Source organism: Camelus bactrianus, chromosome 7, assembly GCF_048773025.1.
Source record: "Camelus bactrianus isolate YW-2024 breed Bactrian camel chromosome 7, ASM4877302v1, whole genome shotgun sequence".
NCBI lineage: Eukaryota > Metazoa > Chordata > Mammalia > Artiodactyla > Camelidae > Camelus > Camelus bactrianus.
This window is the reverse complement of record NC_133545.1, coordinates 5043433-5058835: the sequence shown is the minus strand read 5'-3', so window position 1 is coordinate 5058835 and position 15403 is coordinate 5043433. Positions and strand designations below refer to the sequence as shown.

At 48.4% G+C, this 15403-nt stretch overlaps 1 protein-coding gene across 2 annotated transcripts; it reads right to left on the bottom strand.

Annotated features, from left to right (window-relative positions):
• Positions 1–108: 108 nt before the first annotated feature.
• On the bottom strand, positions 109–14429 carry ABCF2 (ATP binding cassette subfamily F member 2). Of its 2 annotated transcripts, none has more exons than XM_010952477.3 (15): positions 14278–14429; positions 13420–13621; positions 8493–8705; positions 7856–8038; positions 7603–7774; positions 6337–6432; positions 5354–5456; positions 4051–4146; positions 3758–3877; positions 3581–3670; positions 3120–3230; positions 2442–2504; positions 2114–2242; positions 1432–1635; positions 109–725 (listed from the first exon to the last, which is right to left on the bottom strand). In XM_010952477.3, the coding sequence occupies exons 2-15, from the start codon at positions 13577–13579 to the stop codon at positions 588–590; spliced, it is 1878 nt and encodes a 625-aa protein (XP_010950779.1). In that variant the 5' UTR covers positions 13580–13621; positions 14278–14429; the 3' UTR covers positions 109–587. The 2 variants fall into 2 exon arrangements, with proteins under 2 accessions (XP_010950779.1, XP_045370808.1); XM_045514852.2 differs by lacking the exon at positions 14278–14429 and adding an exon at positions 13972–14128.
• Between the last annotated feature and the right edge of the window lie 974 nt (positions 14430–15403).

Sequence of the window (15403 nt, the reverse complement as noted above, 5' to 3'; positions counted from 1 at the left end):
CCATCCCACTGCCTCCCACCCCAACTCTTCCCAAGGGAAAGTGTAAGCTGGCACTGCAGGGAGGAGGGGAGTAAAAGGCCTGGAGACCCCAAGAAGGAAGGCAGGGACCATGGCTTCTTCTTTCTTTATTGGATGCTTTGTAGATGTCACGCAGGTCTAAAAGTTACACTGTTAAATAATTCTTTAAAAACCACCCAGGATTAAGGCCCTGGTCCAGAGCTCCAAACCAGAAGCAGAAAGGAATGGGGGCGGTGGGCTGGGGGTATTCCTCCAACATCACCAAAACCCAGAGAACGAGGATCCTAAGCTCTTTCACAGGCCAACCCAGGACGTGGGCCCTCGGGTTAACCCTCAGATGCCTTTGGCTGCATCACTATTAGGGTCAGAACCAGCAAGGAGCTGGCAGGAACAGCCAGCCGAGTCCAGACATGGACAAAAGTAACTGGAAGGACAGGAGACGGACAGGTACTGTCCAGCTGTAGAGAAGATCACAGAGTGCAGCTAAGGCAGGTGGGGCAGGGGCTGGGGAGCAGTACTGCAGCAATGCAGGAGTGTGGCCCCAGGGGCCTGGCCTGGCCGGCGAGGGCTCACACATTGTGGGTCCTCCTGGTAAGCTGGGGCTCCTCGCCCACCAGCTTGGACTTGAGGTGCTCCTTGTAGGCCAGGATGTCTCCAGGCCACTTGGTGATTGTCTGCTTCTCACAGACCCAGATTTCTTGTGCAACCTAGAAAGCAAATCCTAGACTTAATAATCCTGGCCGGCATTCTCCCCATCCCTGTCCAGGAAACTGTTCTCAGGGGACTCTGGGAAGAAAACTCCATAACTTCCCACCCAGCCCCATATCCAGCTCCCAACTTCACAGCCCCAGGGTTCTTAGGGATGGCCTAACCCAAGAGTGCCGTAACCGGCAGGTTTTGGAGGCTTCCAAGCCAGAACCTGCGGTGCCATCCCAATTTCCAGTTCCCTAGCAGGACCTTGATCTGTTTAGAGGCTTCACTCTCAGCTTCCTTTTCTCCACTCCAACTCCCCCAAAGCTTCAGAGAAAAGATCAGCAGCTTTTTCACCAATGACTAGCGGTAGCCCTCAGTCTAATCCCAAGCCTCCTTCGGGTAATTTTATTTCTAGGTGGACGACTCTTGGCAACAATAGTAAAAAGCACCCTGTTCTCTATCCAACTGCCTTGCCAGTTTTGGCCAACAATGCCAAGTAGGCTAACAGCCTCAAATAGCTATAAAGAATTGAGGGATTTCCACTAAGGCTTTCTAAGTTTCCCAAAGAACTATAAAATCCGGTCCTCTGTACCTGTCTATGTCCTGAGCTCCCTTTCCAAAGACAATAAACACGTATTAAGTGCCCCCATGTGCCACGACTGTGTCCTACCTACCTCCTAGGTGCCCTGTTATGCCTCCCACTCCAGCCAGAGGCCTCACCTGCTGAATGAGTCTGAAATCGTGGCTGACCAGCATCATACCACCCTCAAACTCATTGATGGCATCTGCCAGGGCGTCGATGGTCTCAATATCCAGGTGATTGGTGGGCTCATCCAAGAAGAGCATGTGTGGGTTCTGCCAGGCCAGCCAGGCCAGACACACTCGGCACTTCTGCCCATCAGACAGGTTCCGGATTGGGCTCACCTGAGTGGAACCATGACATTTACAAAACCTGGTGTTACCTTCGCCACACATCATGACTCACCTCTATTACCCCATGGCTCCTCTGTTATCACCATTTTATAGAAAGTGGGGCTCAGGAAGACCCAAGATCACCCAGCAAGATGGTGGCACAGCTGCTGGTCTTTCAAGGCCTGAAAGGGACACTTCTGGAAGCCTGAAGCCCTGTCTCGGCACAGAATCTCATGAACTGGAGCAATCCCCTCAGCCCGGATCTGAATCCAGGAATTTGTGTGCCAGGTTTCAATTTCCCTTGCCTTTAAGTGATAGGGCTCATCCTGCTAGTTTGGGGGCAAGGGCATATCAGAGACTGCCACACTATCCCTGACCCTCCCTTGAGATCTGAATGCTCCAATCCGTAACAACCTAGAGCAAAGGAAAGGCAGACCATCCAGCCAGTCTCCAGGTATCTGGGGCTCTCCCCACACCCTGCTCCACTGACCTGCTGTTTCCCAGTGAGACCATATCGCCCGATGATCTTCCTCATCTCTTCCTTCTCCTTGATCTCTGGGTAGCACTTCATCATGTACTCCAAAGGCGAGAGGTCTAAGTCCAACTGCTCTTGTAAATGCTACAGGGAAAAAGGAACCCACCCAGGTGTGACTGGTGTCCCACTTCAAAAGGAACCCTGCTGGGCTTACCTCCCCAGTTAACTCTCCACCTCTCCCCAGGGGCCTATTCAAGATTCTAGAAGCAGCTAGGAGCTGACTTGGTCAAAGGCAGCCCCGTTCCCGAATCCTGGGCAATGCCCCCCACCCTAAGGACTATACCTGATGGTAACGCCCTATTTTGACATGAGAGTGTTTTCGGATCATTCCATCTGTGGGTAGTAGCTAGAATAAAAAAGCAGTAAGTGGAAAGATAAGCACACAAAAAAGGAAACCAGGTCAGAAGCAGACATAGGCAGAGAGGGGAAACAAACATATGTTAACACTGAGCAAGACTCATACAACTTCCTAAACAGAATCTACATCACCACCTCACTAACAAGCTATTCTGGCCACTCTAAAAATATTTAGGAAGATATACTGAAACAGATGTTCTCACAAGAGGCAAAGACACACACCATACCACCTACTCAGTAGTAATTAAATGACTACTAGAGAAAGCACTGCAATGTGTAACAAAGGACTCAGATCTGGGCACAACATGCATTTTCTACAATAAAACATTTCCAAATGCACAGATGTTCCTATATGCTAAATGCTCTGAATGAATACACAGAAAAATGTTGAGAGCACGCATGTATTCTCTCTCTCACACTCACACAGACTCCCCCTTCCTCTCTCCCTCTCTCCTTCTGAGAAAACTGCCCCAAACTTCAGCTCTGCCCCACGATGATCTTCCACCCCAGAGGATGTCTCACTCACTACTAGGGTGCTCAGGCCCTGCAAGAGTAGTGGTCCCTGAGTACCCTCCCTCTTCCTCAGACACACTGAGCACCATACCTCTCCAGTTAGCAGCTTCAGAAGAGTTGACTTCCCTGCTCCATTGGGCCCCACCAGAGCCACTCGTGTGTCGAGATCAATACCAAATTCTAGATTGTTGTAGATGCAAGGCTGAAGTGGGTGAGAGAGAGAGACGGACACAAGGCTAGTGTGCCGATCAAGCTGACTGGCAGACCAGCCCCACGGAGTCCCTAGTCACCACTGGAGGAGGCAGGAGTGAGGAGGAGGGAGGCAGCTCTCATGGCAGACCCCAACCCATGCCTCCATCCACCAACCCAGCTGAAGAGTTTTCCTTCTACTCTAAGTCCCTGGACGAGGCACCCCAGCGGCCACACATGAAAAATCCCCAGCATCAGAGGGGTTAGTAACTGTGGTCAGCAAACAGTAGGAGACTCTTCTCACCAGTTGATACTCATCTCGTAAAGTGTACCCTAGCCTTCCAACCACACACAGGTACTCACCCCATCTTTTGTATACTTGAAGCTGACATTCTGCACCATGATAACGGGTGGAGGGATCTTGCCACATGGTGGGAAATAAAATGACAGTGTCTAGGAAGAGGAGAGGACATTTATCAAGTCAGGTTCTTTCTTATCCCCTCACCTCCGGCCACCTAACTCCATCCAATCAGACCCTACCTTGTCACTCACAACCCTCTCTGTCAGTCCAGATGCCATCATCTTCTGTAGCGTCTTCTCCTTGCTCTGGGCCTGCCGGGCCAGCTTGGCACTGCCATGACCGAACCTAGCAATGTAGTTCTGAAAGAGACCAGAGGGGGCCTGGAGTAAGGGTAGGCACCGAACAACTCATCCTAAATGCTCAGTAAAAACTGATAACAACTTCTTCCAGACCTTCTCCAGCACCCCTCACCTCCCAAACACCCTCACCCGGCTCCCCGGACGACGTGAACTCAGCTCCACGACTGTCCTACCTTCATGTGCGCAATCTGATCCTGCTCCCAGTGGAACCTCTTCATCTGATTCTCTTCCAGCTCCAGCCGTGTCTTCACATACTGATCATAATTACCCTGCAGGAAAATGCACCAGGCGAGACGGGCAGCTTTAGCCGCGGTCCTGGGTTCTCACTCAGGGTTCAGGGGGATGCGATCTGGCATCTGACTTGGCCCTGGCTATAAGATTGTGCAGCAGGGAAAGAGGAAGTGCATTAAAGAAGCATATCCTAATCTAGAATCTGTGGTCTTTCAAATTACGTGCACCTCGTTCTTAGCTTAGCCAGAGCAGGGCTCCAGATCAGATCCTTGGGTTAGCTGTAAAGACACCCAGAGCACTGGCAGTAGCCCTGAAAACCTCCTTCATACAGACATCACGAAGTTCACAGCTTTCCAAGAGCACCTCCGACTACTCTGCACGCCTAGAGGCTGAGGCCCATGCAGACTACAAGAACTGCCTCTAGGTGGGATGGTGTGAGACCAGTCAGATTTGGGACCTGGCAAACCCTGCACTATGGACTGTCGTGGTTTCTATCTGCAAAAAAGTGGACTCAACCTAAATATCTATCAAAAAGGGTCTGACAAAAGGGAAAAAAAAGGTTTGACAAATAAGTTATAGGATAGCTATACAATGAAATACCACACAGTCACTGAAAAGAATGAGGCTGACTTATGGAAATCTCATATGGAAAGCAGTCCAAGACAAACACAACCTACAGAAGAGAAGGACTAAGACACAACTGTGACAGGTGTACATGAAATTGTCTGTAAATGCTTACAAGTACACATGAAAGTTCTGAAAGGCTGTATCAAAGACTTAATACTCCTATGGTGAGCACAACCATGAATAAAGGAAACTTCTACTTTTTCATTTTTGGTACTTTTTTCAAAATACAAAAAATGAAAAGGCAAGGCAGAAAAATGGGCTGTTGAGATCCTGGCTCCTACTCTTCATTGAAGGAGGGGTAATGTGCTGAACGCCACAAAGCAGAGTTAAGCAGCCGCTCGAGACGGCAGAGAGCACCAAGGCCTGCCCGGGCACCATGAAAAGTCAACCTCTTTGCATAAGGCAAACATACACCATGTGTACAGGCTGCCAATCCATGGCCTATGGCCTGAAAGCAATTACTTTGGGACTAAAATAAAACAGGCTACAGGACTCCCTGTCCACATCTTTTTATAGCAATAGGCAGAAAAGAGCTGCTAAGTCTATTTTTTCCTTAAAGGAGAACTTCAGGCAATTGGTAAGCACAAAGGTTATTATGGAGAAGTTGGGTCCACTCACCGTATAATACTTCAGTTTCTTGTTGTGCATGTGAATGATGTTGGTACAGACGCCATTCAGAAAGTCCTGGGAATGGGAGACGAGGACCAGGATGCGCTTAAAACTGCAAAGCCAGAGAACCAGTTAGGGAGGCGCTCAAAACGGCAGCCAGTTCACAACAGGTGAGCTGAATGTCAGGCCCAGAAAGCCTTCAGCCTTTCCCTTCCTTACACCTCAGCATCCTTTAGACTTACTGGTCAATTCCCAGTTCTCAGCAAGCACCTAAGCCAGCAGTGCACAAGCTCCTTGTAAGGACACTTTGATGCCTTGCAAAGTGTGGTGACAGAGTCTGAGAGTCCTCAATCTTCTGTTCTAACTTCCAACAGAATGGAATGGGGAAGGCAGTAACAGTGACGGTAAAATCAAAAAAGTATGCACACAACCACCCGTAAGTATCTCTAAAACCATGGGTAGGAAGAGCTGAAACAGGCACAGTAAAAAGCATCATGCTCTTCTTTTTAAAGAAAATACCGAGTCACTGCAGAGACCATGGGAAGCCTTCTTCTAGAACTGGTGCAATGCTCCAGGTTATTCGGCTCTCTAGCCCAGGACCACTGCCATGTGGGCTATTTTTGCCTTTGTCACTGCATTATGATCTTAGATGTGAATTCCTGTTTATATGACATATGTAAATACAATTAAGGAAAAATATTGTCTTTAATAAAGATACTGTATTTTCAGTAACAGGAAAAACAAAAAAAAGTAAATCAAAATAATGAAAAAAAAAAAAAAAACAAAACTACATTTCAGGCAACAAAAGCAAACAAAAAGCCTGCCCTAAAGGTGCTTACCACTTTTTCAATGTGGCCTTTGCTCTGGCCTGACTTCTGTCCATTTCTCACTGCTCTAGTATCACTGTAGTTTCTGGGCATCCATCTCCCTTGGACTCTGCTCAATGACCCCTTCAGGACCTGCCCACTTCCCACCCCAGCCTCCCCACTTACGTCTTTAGCTCTTCTTCCAACCACACACAAGCGTCGAGGTCCAGGTGGTTGGTGGGCTCGTCCAGGAGCAGCATGAAGGGCCGAATGAAGAGGGCTCTGAAGAACAGGAAAGGAGACAGAGCCACTTCAGTCTAACAGGTGCTACACAGGAGAGGACAGCCTGCCTGCTACCTGCAATTCTGGTCAGGCCTGCATCAAGTCCTGAAATCAATTCTAGACTCTCCACCTCAGAGGAAAGGTGAGAACTAGGAGAGAAACCAGAGATGAAAAGTTGAGGTTAAAGGGCAGAAAACAGAGCTCAGAAGTAGAGGGAAGATGCAGTTTGGAGATAAAGCTGTAAAAATCCTTATGAATCTGCAAGTCTTTTACACTGAGGTTGGTGACTAACAGGAACACAAAAGGATACAGAGAAAATAAGTTGTTAAAGCAAAAAGTATTCAGGTTAAACCTAACTGGTAGGGTTGCCAGACTAGCAAGGAGGCCAAAGAGTGCTGTTTTCTTAGATACAATCACAGGAGAATGAGGGGAGAGTGCTGGGCCCCACACTCGTAGTCACCACACATGCAGAACTTTTTAGAAATAAGATTATGGACCTCAGACTCCAGCATTCTGACTGCACGTATCTGAAGCAGAAGCTAGAAAACTGTATTTTTAAAAGCTCCCCAGGTGAACCTGAGGCAGCTAACCCATGCTAGCACATAAAGCCACAGTTCTCATGCACCAAGGCACACACAAGCAGCCCTGCTAAAGCAGTGGCTCAAGCGTCGCCAATGCACATGGCAGAGAACAGTGGGTAAGGAACCACCCATTTAACTGGGGATTTCCTGGGAGACAGGTGAGGGAATGATGGTCTACAGAAAGTCACGTTGGGTCCAGGTCACAAGAGAGTAAGGAGGACAGATATCATAATAGCTGTCTAACATTTTATCTTTATACGTCAAGAGTCAGAAGGACTGAAGCACGAAAAAGGGCGGGAGAGGAGTCAAGAGGAAAGAAAGACCCAGACCTACTCTCCCATGTTACCTAGGGCTGGTCCTAGAGTTCCCAAACACTGTGCCGAAGTCCAGCAACGACCACTCAGTTGGGAAGCTCACGCCTTAGCTCATGTATACCACTGCCCTGAATCCCCCCCACCGCTGTCAATATCTGCATCCTACTGGACACTGACTGACCATCAGCCTCTGTTCTAAACAGCTCCACTGGAGGAAGCATTCAACCCTGGAAAGCAATGGGGCTCCGCAGAGGGTGGAGGAGGGAGAGACTCACCTGGCGAGGGCAACCCTCATCCTCCAGCCCCCACTGAAGTCTTTTAGCTTCTTGCGTTGCATGGCAGGTGTGAAACCCAGTCCATGCAAGATCCGGGAGGCCCTCATCTCCGCCTTGTCAGCATCCAGCTCCTCCAGCCGCTCGTAGAGCTCTAAGAGCTTCTCACACTCCGCTGTGGGCAGTGCATAGCATGTGAGCTCCCAGGCCTTCCCAGGGAAAGTCCTCCCCCACACCCCGGGGTCTGGGGCCCTACCATCCTCGTGAGCCAGCCGCTCTGCCTCCCTCTCCAGCATGGCCCGCTCCGTGTCAACTTCCATCACACACTGCAAGGGCGTCTTGTCACTAGGGGGCATCTCCCGAGTCAGGTGGTAGATGTCGATGTGCTCAGGGATGGGCACTTCGCGCTTCCCAATAGCAGACAGCAGCATGGACTTTCCTGAGGGGAGCAGGCAAAGGACGGGAGGAGAAGTGGACACTCAGCACAGCTCTGCCTGCCATTCCCCCACACCAGTCCCTCCCCCCCGGCCAGACCATGACCTCATCATTTTTTGAGTATTTTCCGTCCTTTCACTCATTCAAGTCCTGCTACCCCCCTCTCCCACCCTTGGGACACCTTTCCAATTTTCCTCCAATTCTTGTCCTCTGTGAAGTCTGTTCACCTACAGAGGCCTGACACAAAGCCTGGCCCGCCACTTCTCCCGCACCTGCTGTCTCCAACTACTCATGTGGTACCTGTCACACACTGCTCGGTGCTGCTAGTTCTCTCCCTGGGCAGATCTGGTCTCCCACCCATGTTGTCAAGTCCTTGCTTTGTACACAGCTGATGCTAAGTAAATACCTCCTGAGTGACAAGGAGAGAGACTTCCCACCAAGCCTTCCAAGGGCCTCACCAATTCCATTTAAGCCAATGAGGCCGTAGCGACGGCCTGAGTTTAATTCCAGTTTGGTGTCACTGAGCAGCTCTTGACCATGAAAGGTAAGGGAGAGGTTGATGATGTGGGCGTCAGTACTGTTGGGGTGAGAGGCGAGGACACCAGTGACAGCGCGAGCAGCAGCTTTCTTCATCTCAAAGTCCTCTAGCTCCTTGGTCAGCAAGTCTACTTCTAGGGACAGAAAAGAAAAGCAGTTTGGGAAGAGGGCTGTAAGACAGACTAAGCTCTCACACAAAAAGGCACGCCTTTGAGCACCTGGATAGATCAGTCATGCATCAGACTTTTTTCATCTGAGGGTCCTGGGTTCAGGACCTTGTTCGGACACTTGTGGCTTTTGTCCTTCTGTAGATTATCAAATATTATCATACAAAGATCCAAAAAGCTGAAAGAGGCATGCCCTGGAAGACCTGGGTTGAAGATCAGGTTGAGCTGACTCAGCTGTTTCACAAGCTTTAAACAGTGCACATCACATACAGATCTGCCCTGGTATCACACCTTCATGGACATTTTTTACTTCACAACTTGTTCTTTTAATTCTAACTTTTCTTGATCTTAGAGGATATAATGCATGGTCGGAATGGCTGGAACTCCAAATTGTCCTCCACGAGTATATGTTAAAGAATTAGTACCAATGCCCAAAAGAAAGCAGACACTACAGAGGTGCAACTCTTTCTCCACGACCTAGGGAGCTTCCAGATGGTGCTTCCAAGAAGCTGTTTTGTCCAGAAGGGACCGGCGTAAGAAAATTCACAGCGGGATCAACGGCAGGCAGAGATAAGGCTGGGAAAACCAGAAGTTCCAAGTCTGGAGGGTTTCAGAGATGCAAACTGACTATGAGACAAGAGACCGACTATTCTGCTTTTGTGGGTTTCAGGGACGACTACATTCGCAGGCTGGGAAGAACCACTCATATTCACGGCCAGGAGTGGTGGAGTTCACCCTGTGCCTGGGATGCTGCATCATCATCCCCCATCTAATTTAACCCTCATAAGCCTTATGAGAGATACACACATCACCCTCATTCTATAAAGAGATTAAATAATACAGCCAAGGTCAAAAAGGCTAGTAAGTGACAGAGCCAGAATCTGAACCAGGGTTTGTCTGACCCCAAGGCCGTGACCTCAACTACTTCACTATCCTGCCCTTCCATAGAGGAAAGTGCTCACAAAGTACTGTTGAAAGGAGGATAGAAATGGGGGTGTAGGGAGTCATGGTAAGCTTCTTCCAAAAGAGAATAAGGTAATCTATCTACATTCTCAGGAAGGAGTCAAAACTATACATAAAGTTCCACTACTGTGAGAATGTTCTAATTTTTCAGTCTTTGACACCCTTACCTATGTTCCCTTAGTGATCTTACAGTAGAACCCCCGAGATGAGAAAGCCTGTGCACTTGTCCTTAGGACAAGGAAAGATGGAGTAGAAGGGGAAAGAGCTCAGTCCCTCCTCGGACAGGCAGGCTTGGGGAGAACAACTCCAAGGGAGAGGGTGTATCGTGGTCAGGCTTAGGTCACTCTCCAAATACCCCATCCTGTCAGGAGGTCACCAGGGCTGGCACCATCACCCACCCTGTCGCTGAACTGCTCAGCCTGCAAGGGGCCAGCACGGACGGCAGTCACTCTGTATGTATCTCACATTCCAGTGCAGCGTGTTACACGTAAATGCTTGATGAGTACAGGCTTATCCCATTTTATTCCACTTCAGGTTACTGTGCTTTGCACATATGCAATTTTTACAAATTGAAGGTTTGTGGAAACCCTGTGTCGAGCAATTATATCAGTGTCATTTTCCCAACAGCATTTGCTCACTTGTGTCTCTGTGTCACATTTTGATATTTATTGCAGTATTTTAAACATTTTCATTATTATTATATTTGTTACGGTGATCTGCGATCTTTGATGTTACTACTACAACTCACTGAAGGCTCAAATGATTACTAGCACTTTTTAGCAACAAAGTATTCTAAAATTAAGGTATGCCCTTTTTTTTAAAAAACATAATGCTATTATGCACTTAGTAGACTACAGTACAGTGTAAAGATAACTTTTATACACATAAGGAAACCTAAAAATTTGTGTGACTTGCTTTATTGCGATACCAGCTTTACTACAGTGGTCTGGAACTGAATCTGCGATACCTCCAAGGTGTGCCCGTACTTTTCAAATGGAGGACACATTGTCTTGGCTGATAAGAGGACTTTTAACAGTATTTTTTCTACACAGTTGAGTTTGCAGGCTTCCCACAGCCCCTCTGTGCCAATCCTTGTTCTAGATGTTGAGAAGAAGATGTTGCAGAAGTTTATGATCTAGATCAGAAGTTGGTAAACTTTCTTAAAGGGTCAGATGCTAAATATTTTAGGGTTTACAGCCCAAGTGGCAAAATAAAAACTATTATGTAGGTATATATATCACCATCTGAAACTTTAAAAATGTAAAAACCATTCTTAGCCTGGGAGTGGACTGGCTTAAAAAAAGGCTGGCCAGATTTGGCCAATGGCCTGTTTTTGTAAACAGAGTTTTACCGGAACACAGCCACACCCATCATTTTATGTATCGCCTATGGCTGTTTCCATTATAATGGCAAAGCAGGACAGCCGCATCAGAGACCACAAGGCCCACAAAGCTACAAATATTTACTATCTGGATCTTTACAGGAAAAGATTGCCGATCCCTAGTCTATATCTCCATCTGCTCAGGCAAGAGAAAGATCAAAATTAAGGGAAAGTTACACAGTCAACCCTCTGTATGCACAGTTCTGCATCCAGATTCAACAAACCATGGACAGAAAAAAAAATCCAGAAAGTTTGCCACACAATGGCAACTATTTCATAGCATTTACGTTTAGGTGTTATAAGTAATCTAGAGATGGGCTAGTTATATGCAAATATTACACACACCACTTTATATAAGAGACTTAAGTATCTATGGATTTTGGTATCCGCAGGGATCCTGGAATCAATTCCTAGTAGATACCGAGGCGCAGGACTGTATACATTTTCTCTTGATCTCTTCCAGTTTACAGCATCTATGATCTAAGTCATCTCCTGAGCTTCAAAAGTAAGACTTGGACCTCATTGTCCTAACCTACAGCACGCTAGAAAACAGACTCAAAAAATAAGTAAATAGCACTGAATAAAAGGAAAAGGGATTTTTCATCAAGAGAGAATATTGCAGACTTCACAAGCAGCCCCTCTGTACACATTCCCCAAACAAGGGGACCAGCTGAACTCCAGGGCCTGTCTTGAAGAGTCTCACATTCTCAAGAAGACTGAGCTGTCTGTTACAAGTCACTTTCTTTGATACGTATCTTGGTCTTTCCATACCTTCCCACCTAAAGAAGGCCAAGTAGCAATGGCCAACTGCTAAAGGTTGGAGAACGGTGACCTGCAGCATTAAGTAATTCCAAACTCAGAGAAGAGAGAGGACCCAGTCTTGGGAGAGGGAACAGTTGGCCCATTAACTATGGAAGCAGAAACAACCCTGGGTACCTGGCAATAAGAAATGTTCTGAGGGAGCTGGAAAGAACACAAGATTTCATATTTCGGAACAGCAGCCCCCTGAGGAAGGAAGGTGAAAATCAAAACTCCCTTATTACTGAGATAGGGATACTGCAGCTGGGTTCCCCGGGAAACTCGGGTTTCCTAAGCAGAAAAGGTGAAGAAATTTGTAATGGGAACAGTAAACCATAGTTTCAAAGCGGGATTCAGTTTTCTACCTTTCCAATTTATCCAGAAAGTACCAACAGAGCTGGTAAGAGACACTGCTTAACCATGGTGAGTGAGGCCCTAGAGGGAGCCCTGTCTCTACAGATCACAATTCAGCCTGCTCCTTCACTCTTATCATTCTTAACTTCCCATCCCTTTACTACTCTGGCCAGGAATAAAACTTCCCCATAGCCTGACTTTATTGCACTAGCTTTCCCTCATAATTCTTACTTTGGAGACAATTTTTACCACTCTCTCCTATCATTTTTAACCACCCCGGCTTTGCGAATTGTTATCTGTTGTAATTTCCATTAGTAATTCTCGTCATCGTCAAAGATCAAATAATTTAGTTGAAGAAACAGAAGATACAACATAAAAAAGTTAACACTATAGATAGCATAAGGGGATAGTGAATGGCAATATTACTGATGTCAGGTTTGACTGGGAAAGACTTTACCATCTTGAGCTGAGCCCTGAGAGAAATGTCAAATATAAATAGTACAAAAATTGTGTTAGAACCTCAGTGTGCAAATGGACAGAAATGTGGTGACTATTCAAGGGACAACAGTAGTTGATGGAGAAGGACGGAGAAGGCCTGTTAAGAGTCTTCAGGCGGCAAGACAGAAAGCTAGGATAGACTGCCGAAAGCCTGGGATATTCTTTATTACATACTGCCCTGTGTGTAATAGACTAGACTGCAAGTTATCAGAGGACAAACCACACTTATAGTGCTTGGCATGGTGTCTAACACTTGAGAAGCACTCATAAGAGAAAGGTATCTCTCCCAGAAAAAAAAACTCATGAAATAATTCACAGATTTCTCTCGTTGGTACAGTCACTACCCCTGGGAGGACAAGGATATAATGAGGCAAAGAGCCCGGCACACTGACCACCATGGGTAGAAATGGAAATTGAGAAAGGGGCAGGGAACTGACCTCCTCCTCAGTCTAGTAGACAGAGCAGCAAGGCAGCACAACTCCCATATTTGCTTGCCACTGAGTATGTGAGAACTTTGTGTTCAGTTTCCTTGGTCAAGCTCCAACTCTACTGGTTTGGTTCATCATAAAAAGTTTCGTGGTACCAGGTAGATTTTCCAGTGCCCCGAGCATCCAGACTCTGACTCCAGCTGGAACATCCATTAAATGGTAGCAACCATCCCAGGAACCCACCTCTCCCTCAATTCACCTGTGGTCTCTCGGCCATTGGCCTCCTCATTTTTCTCCTCTGCCACCTGTGGTTCTGTGACAGCGTCTCCGTTTTCTTCATGTCCTTTTCTGGGACGCTGTCGTGCTTTGGCAGCTTCCTTTTTTTTGGCTGCCTTCTTCTTGGCCAGGTCGGAGGGCATGGTGATGAACCACAGGGGAACGTTACTGTTCTTTCAGGAAGCCTGAAGGAAGGCAAACACCCCCAAATTCTAAACTTTCGCAGAGCGCCTGGCCCTTGCTCCATCCCTCCCAGGAATTTTCCTATCAAGCCTCCGATACCCAGCTCCGCCCCAGCCTAGTCGCTCCCAACTTTGTCAGGCTCTCCCAAGCCAATTCTGATCCTCGGCCGCTCTTCTAATCTCAACATCTCTTCCCTCGGGCTTTGTCCACCAATCTCCACGGACTGCCTCACTCTGGAAACGCTCCTCCTTTCGGGGCCTCCAGTTAGGGACCAGGTTCTGCCCCTCGGCACAGGTCCCGGTCTACAGTTTCCCCACAACTTGGCGCGCTACGCTCCAGCCAGCCGCCTCACTTTGCTGGGTTTCCTCCTCCCCTCTGCCTCCGGCCTTCTCCCGGTCCTTCCGCTCCACACCACCTGGCCGTCGGGTCCAGCTTCTTACCGGGGCGCACTAGTCCTCCCCCCGGTGAGTCCCCTCAGAGTCCCCTCACTCGCTACCTCCCTAGCCTCCCCCAGCCCCCGCCCGTCAGCTTCTCTCTCTTGGCCCTTTCTTCTCTCTCGTCGCCGCCTCCATCCCGACCCGATCCCTCCTCCCTCTTCCCGTCCCCCCTCCCCACCACCGGCCGGCACCCTCCCCCAGCGCCCCTTCCCCCAACTCACTGGGCCTCGCCGCTCGGCCTCTGTCGCAACAGAGCTGCTCCTTGAGCTCCTCCGCGTGCGGCCGGCTCACCAGCCAATCAGGGCCTCGCGCGGCTCTCGCTGCGCCGCCGCGCGGACTCCTGGGAAGTGTCGTCCTCTAGCCGCGGCAGCCGAGGCTGAGACCACTCCTCAAGAACTACCTCGTATCCCAGGGGCCTCGCGGGCCTGCGTGGCGTCATCATGATGCGCGAGTCCGGGGGGATTGGAGTCCAAGAGCCCTCTGCCAGGGGTCCGCTTCAGGCACTGGAAACTGCAAATCCCAGCTTGCTCCTCGGATAAGCGGCTGGGCCTTCCAGACTACAGCACCTCTAGAAAATCTTTTGAATTGTGCGGAGATACCGAGTTTACAGGGTCGCCCAGCCGGCTCAGACAGCACGCGAGCGACTACACTTCCCAGCAGGCATCAGGTAGGAATGAGTCCAAACAATGGAGCGAAGAGGCGGTAGGTGGAGAGCGGAGGAGAAAGACTGAGGCGACTGGTGAGAGTGGGACACGAAACTCATCACTAGGAAGAAGATGCGAAGAACAGAATTCTTCCATGAAAGAAAGGCGTCCTCGTTTCATGAAAGCGAGATTTTAGAGGCTGGTTCATTATTACCAAACTTTTCGAAGGTGCCGAACGTTGTTCCTGAACCTTGGCCGCTCCGCCTGCCCACTCCAGAATTAGGTCTCCATGTAAGTCTGATGGGAAGAACCCTGAGGTTTGAAAAAAAAAATCCCTTTTCTGAGTTTAGCTTTAGCAGTTAGCCATGAGACCTTGCTGGTTGCTTTTCCTTTGAGTCTCCCTTTTTAAAATCTCTCACAGAGTTCTCAAAGCTTACAAGGCAAATCCCAAAATTGTAGCCTCTGAGACTTCTCCAGGCTCCTCACAAGCACTGACACAGATGGAAGGAAGCAAAGGAAGCCCTTACTCCCTCTGAGCACATTTTCCAGAAGTGGCGCCGCCTGATTCTTTTCAGAAGTGAGCTCAGTACGCTCCGCATAAAACTAGTTTTCCTCCTCCAATTTGATACTCCAGTAGAATCTAATTAGTTGTATTTCAGAAGTAAGCCAAGCTATTTCTCACTTCATGCCTTTGAGCATGCCT

Coding starts and splice junctions, on each gene's coding strand:
- ABCF2 (XM_010952477.3), bottom strand. CDS start 13,579: ATGCCCTCCGACCTGGCCAAGAAGAAGGCAGCCAAAAAAAAGGAAGCT. Junction 6,433..7,602: donor ATGAGGGTTGCCCTCGCCAG/GTGAGTCTCTCC, acceptor CCTGTTCTTCAG/AGCCCTCTTCATTCGGCCCT. Junction 1,636..2,113: donor GTCTCACTGGGAAACAGCAG/GTCAGTGGAGCA, acceptor GGTTCCACTCAG/GTGAGCCCAATCCGGAACCT.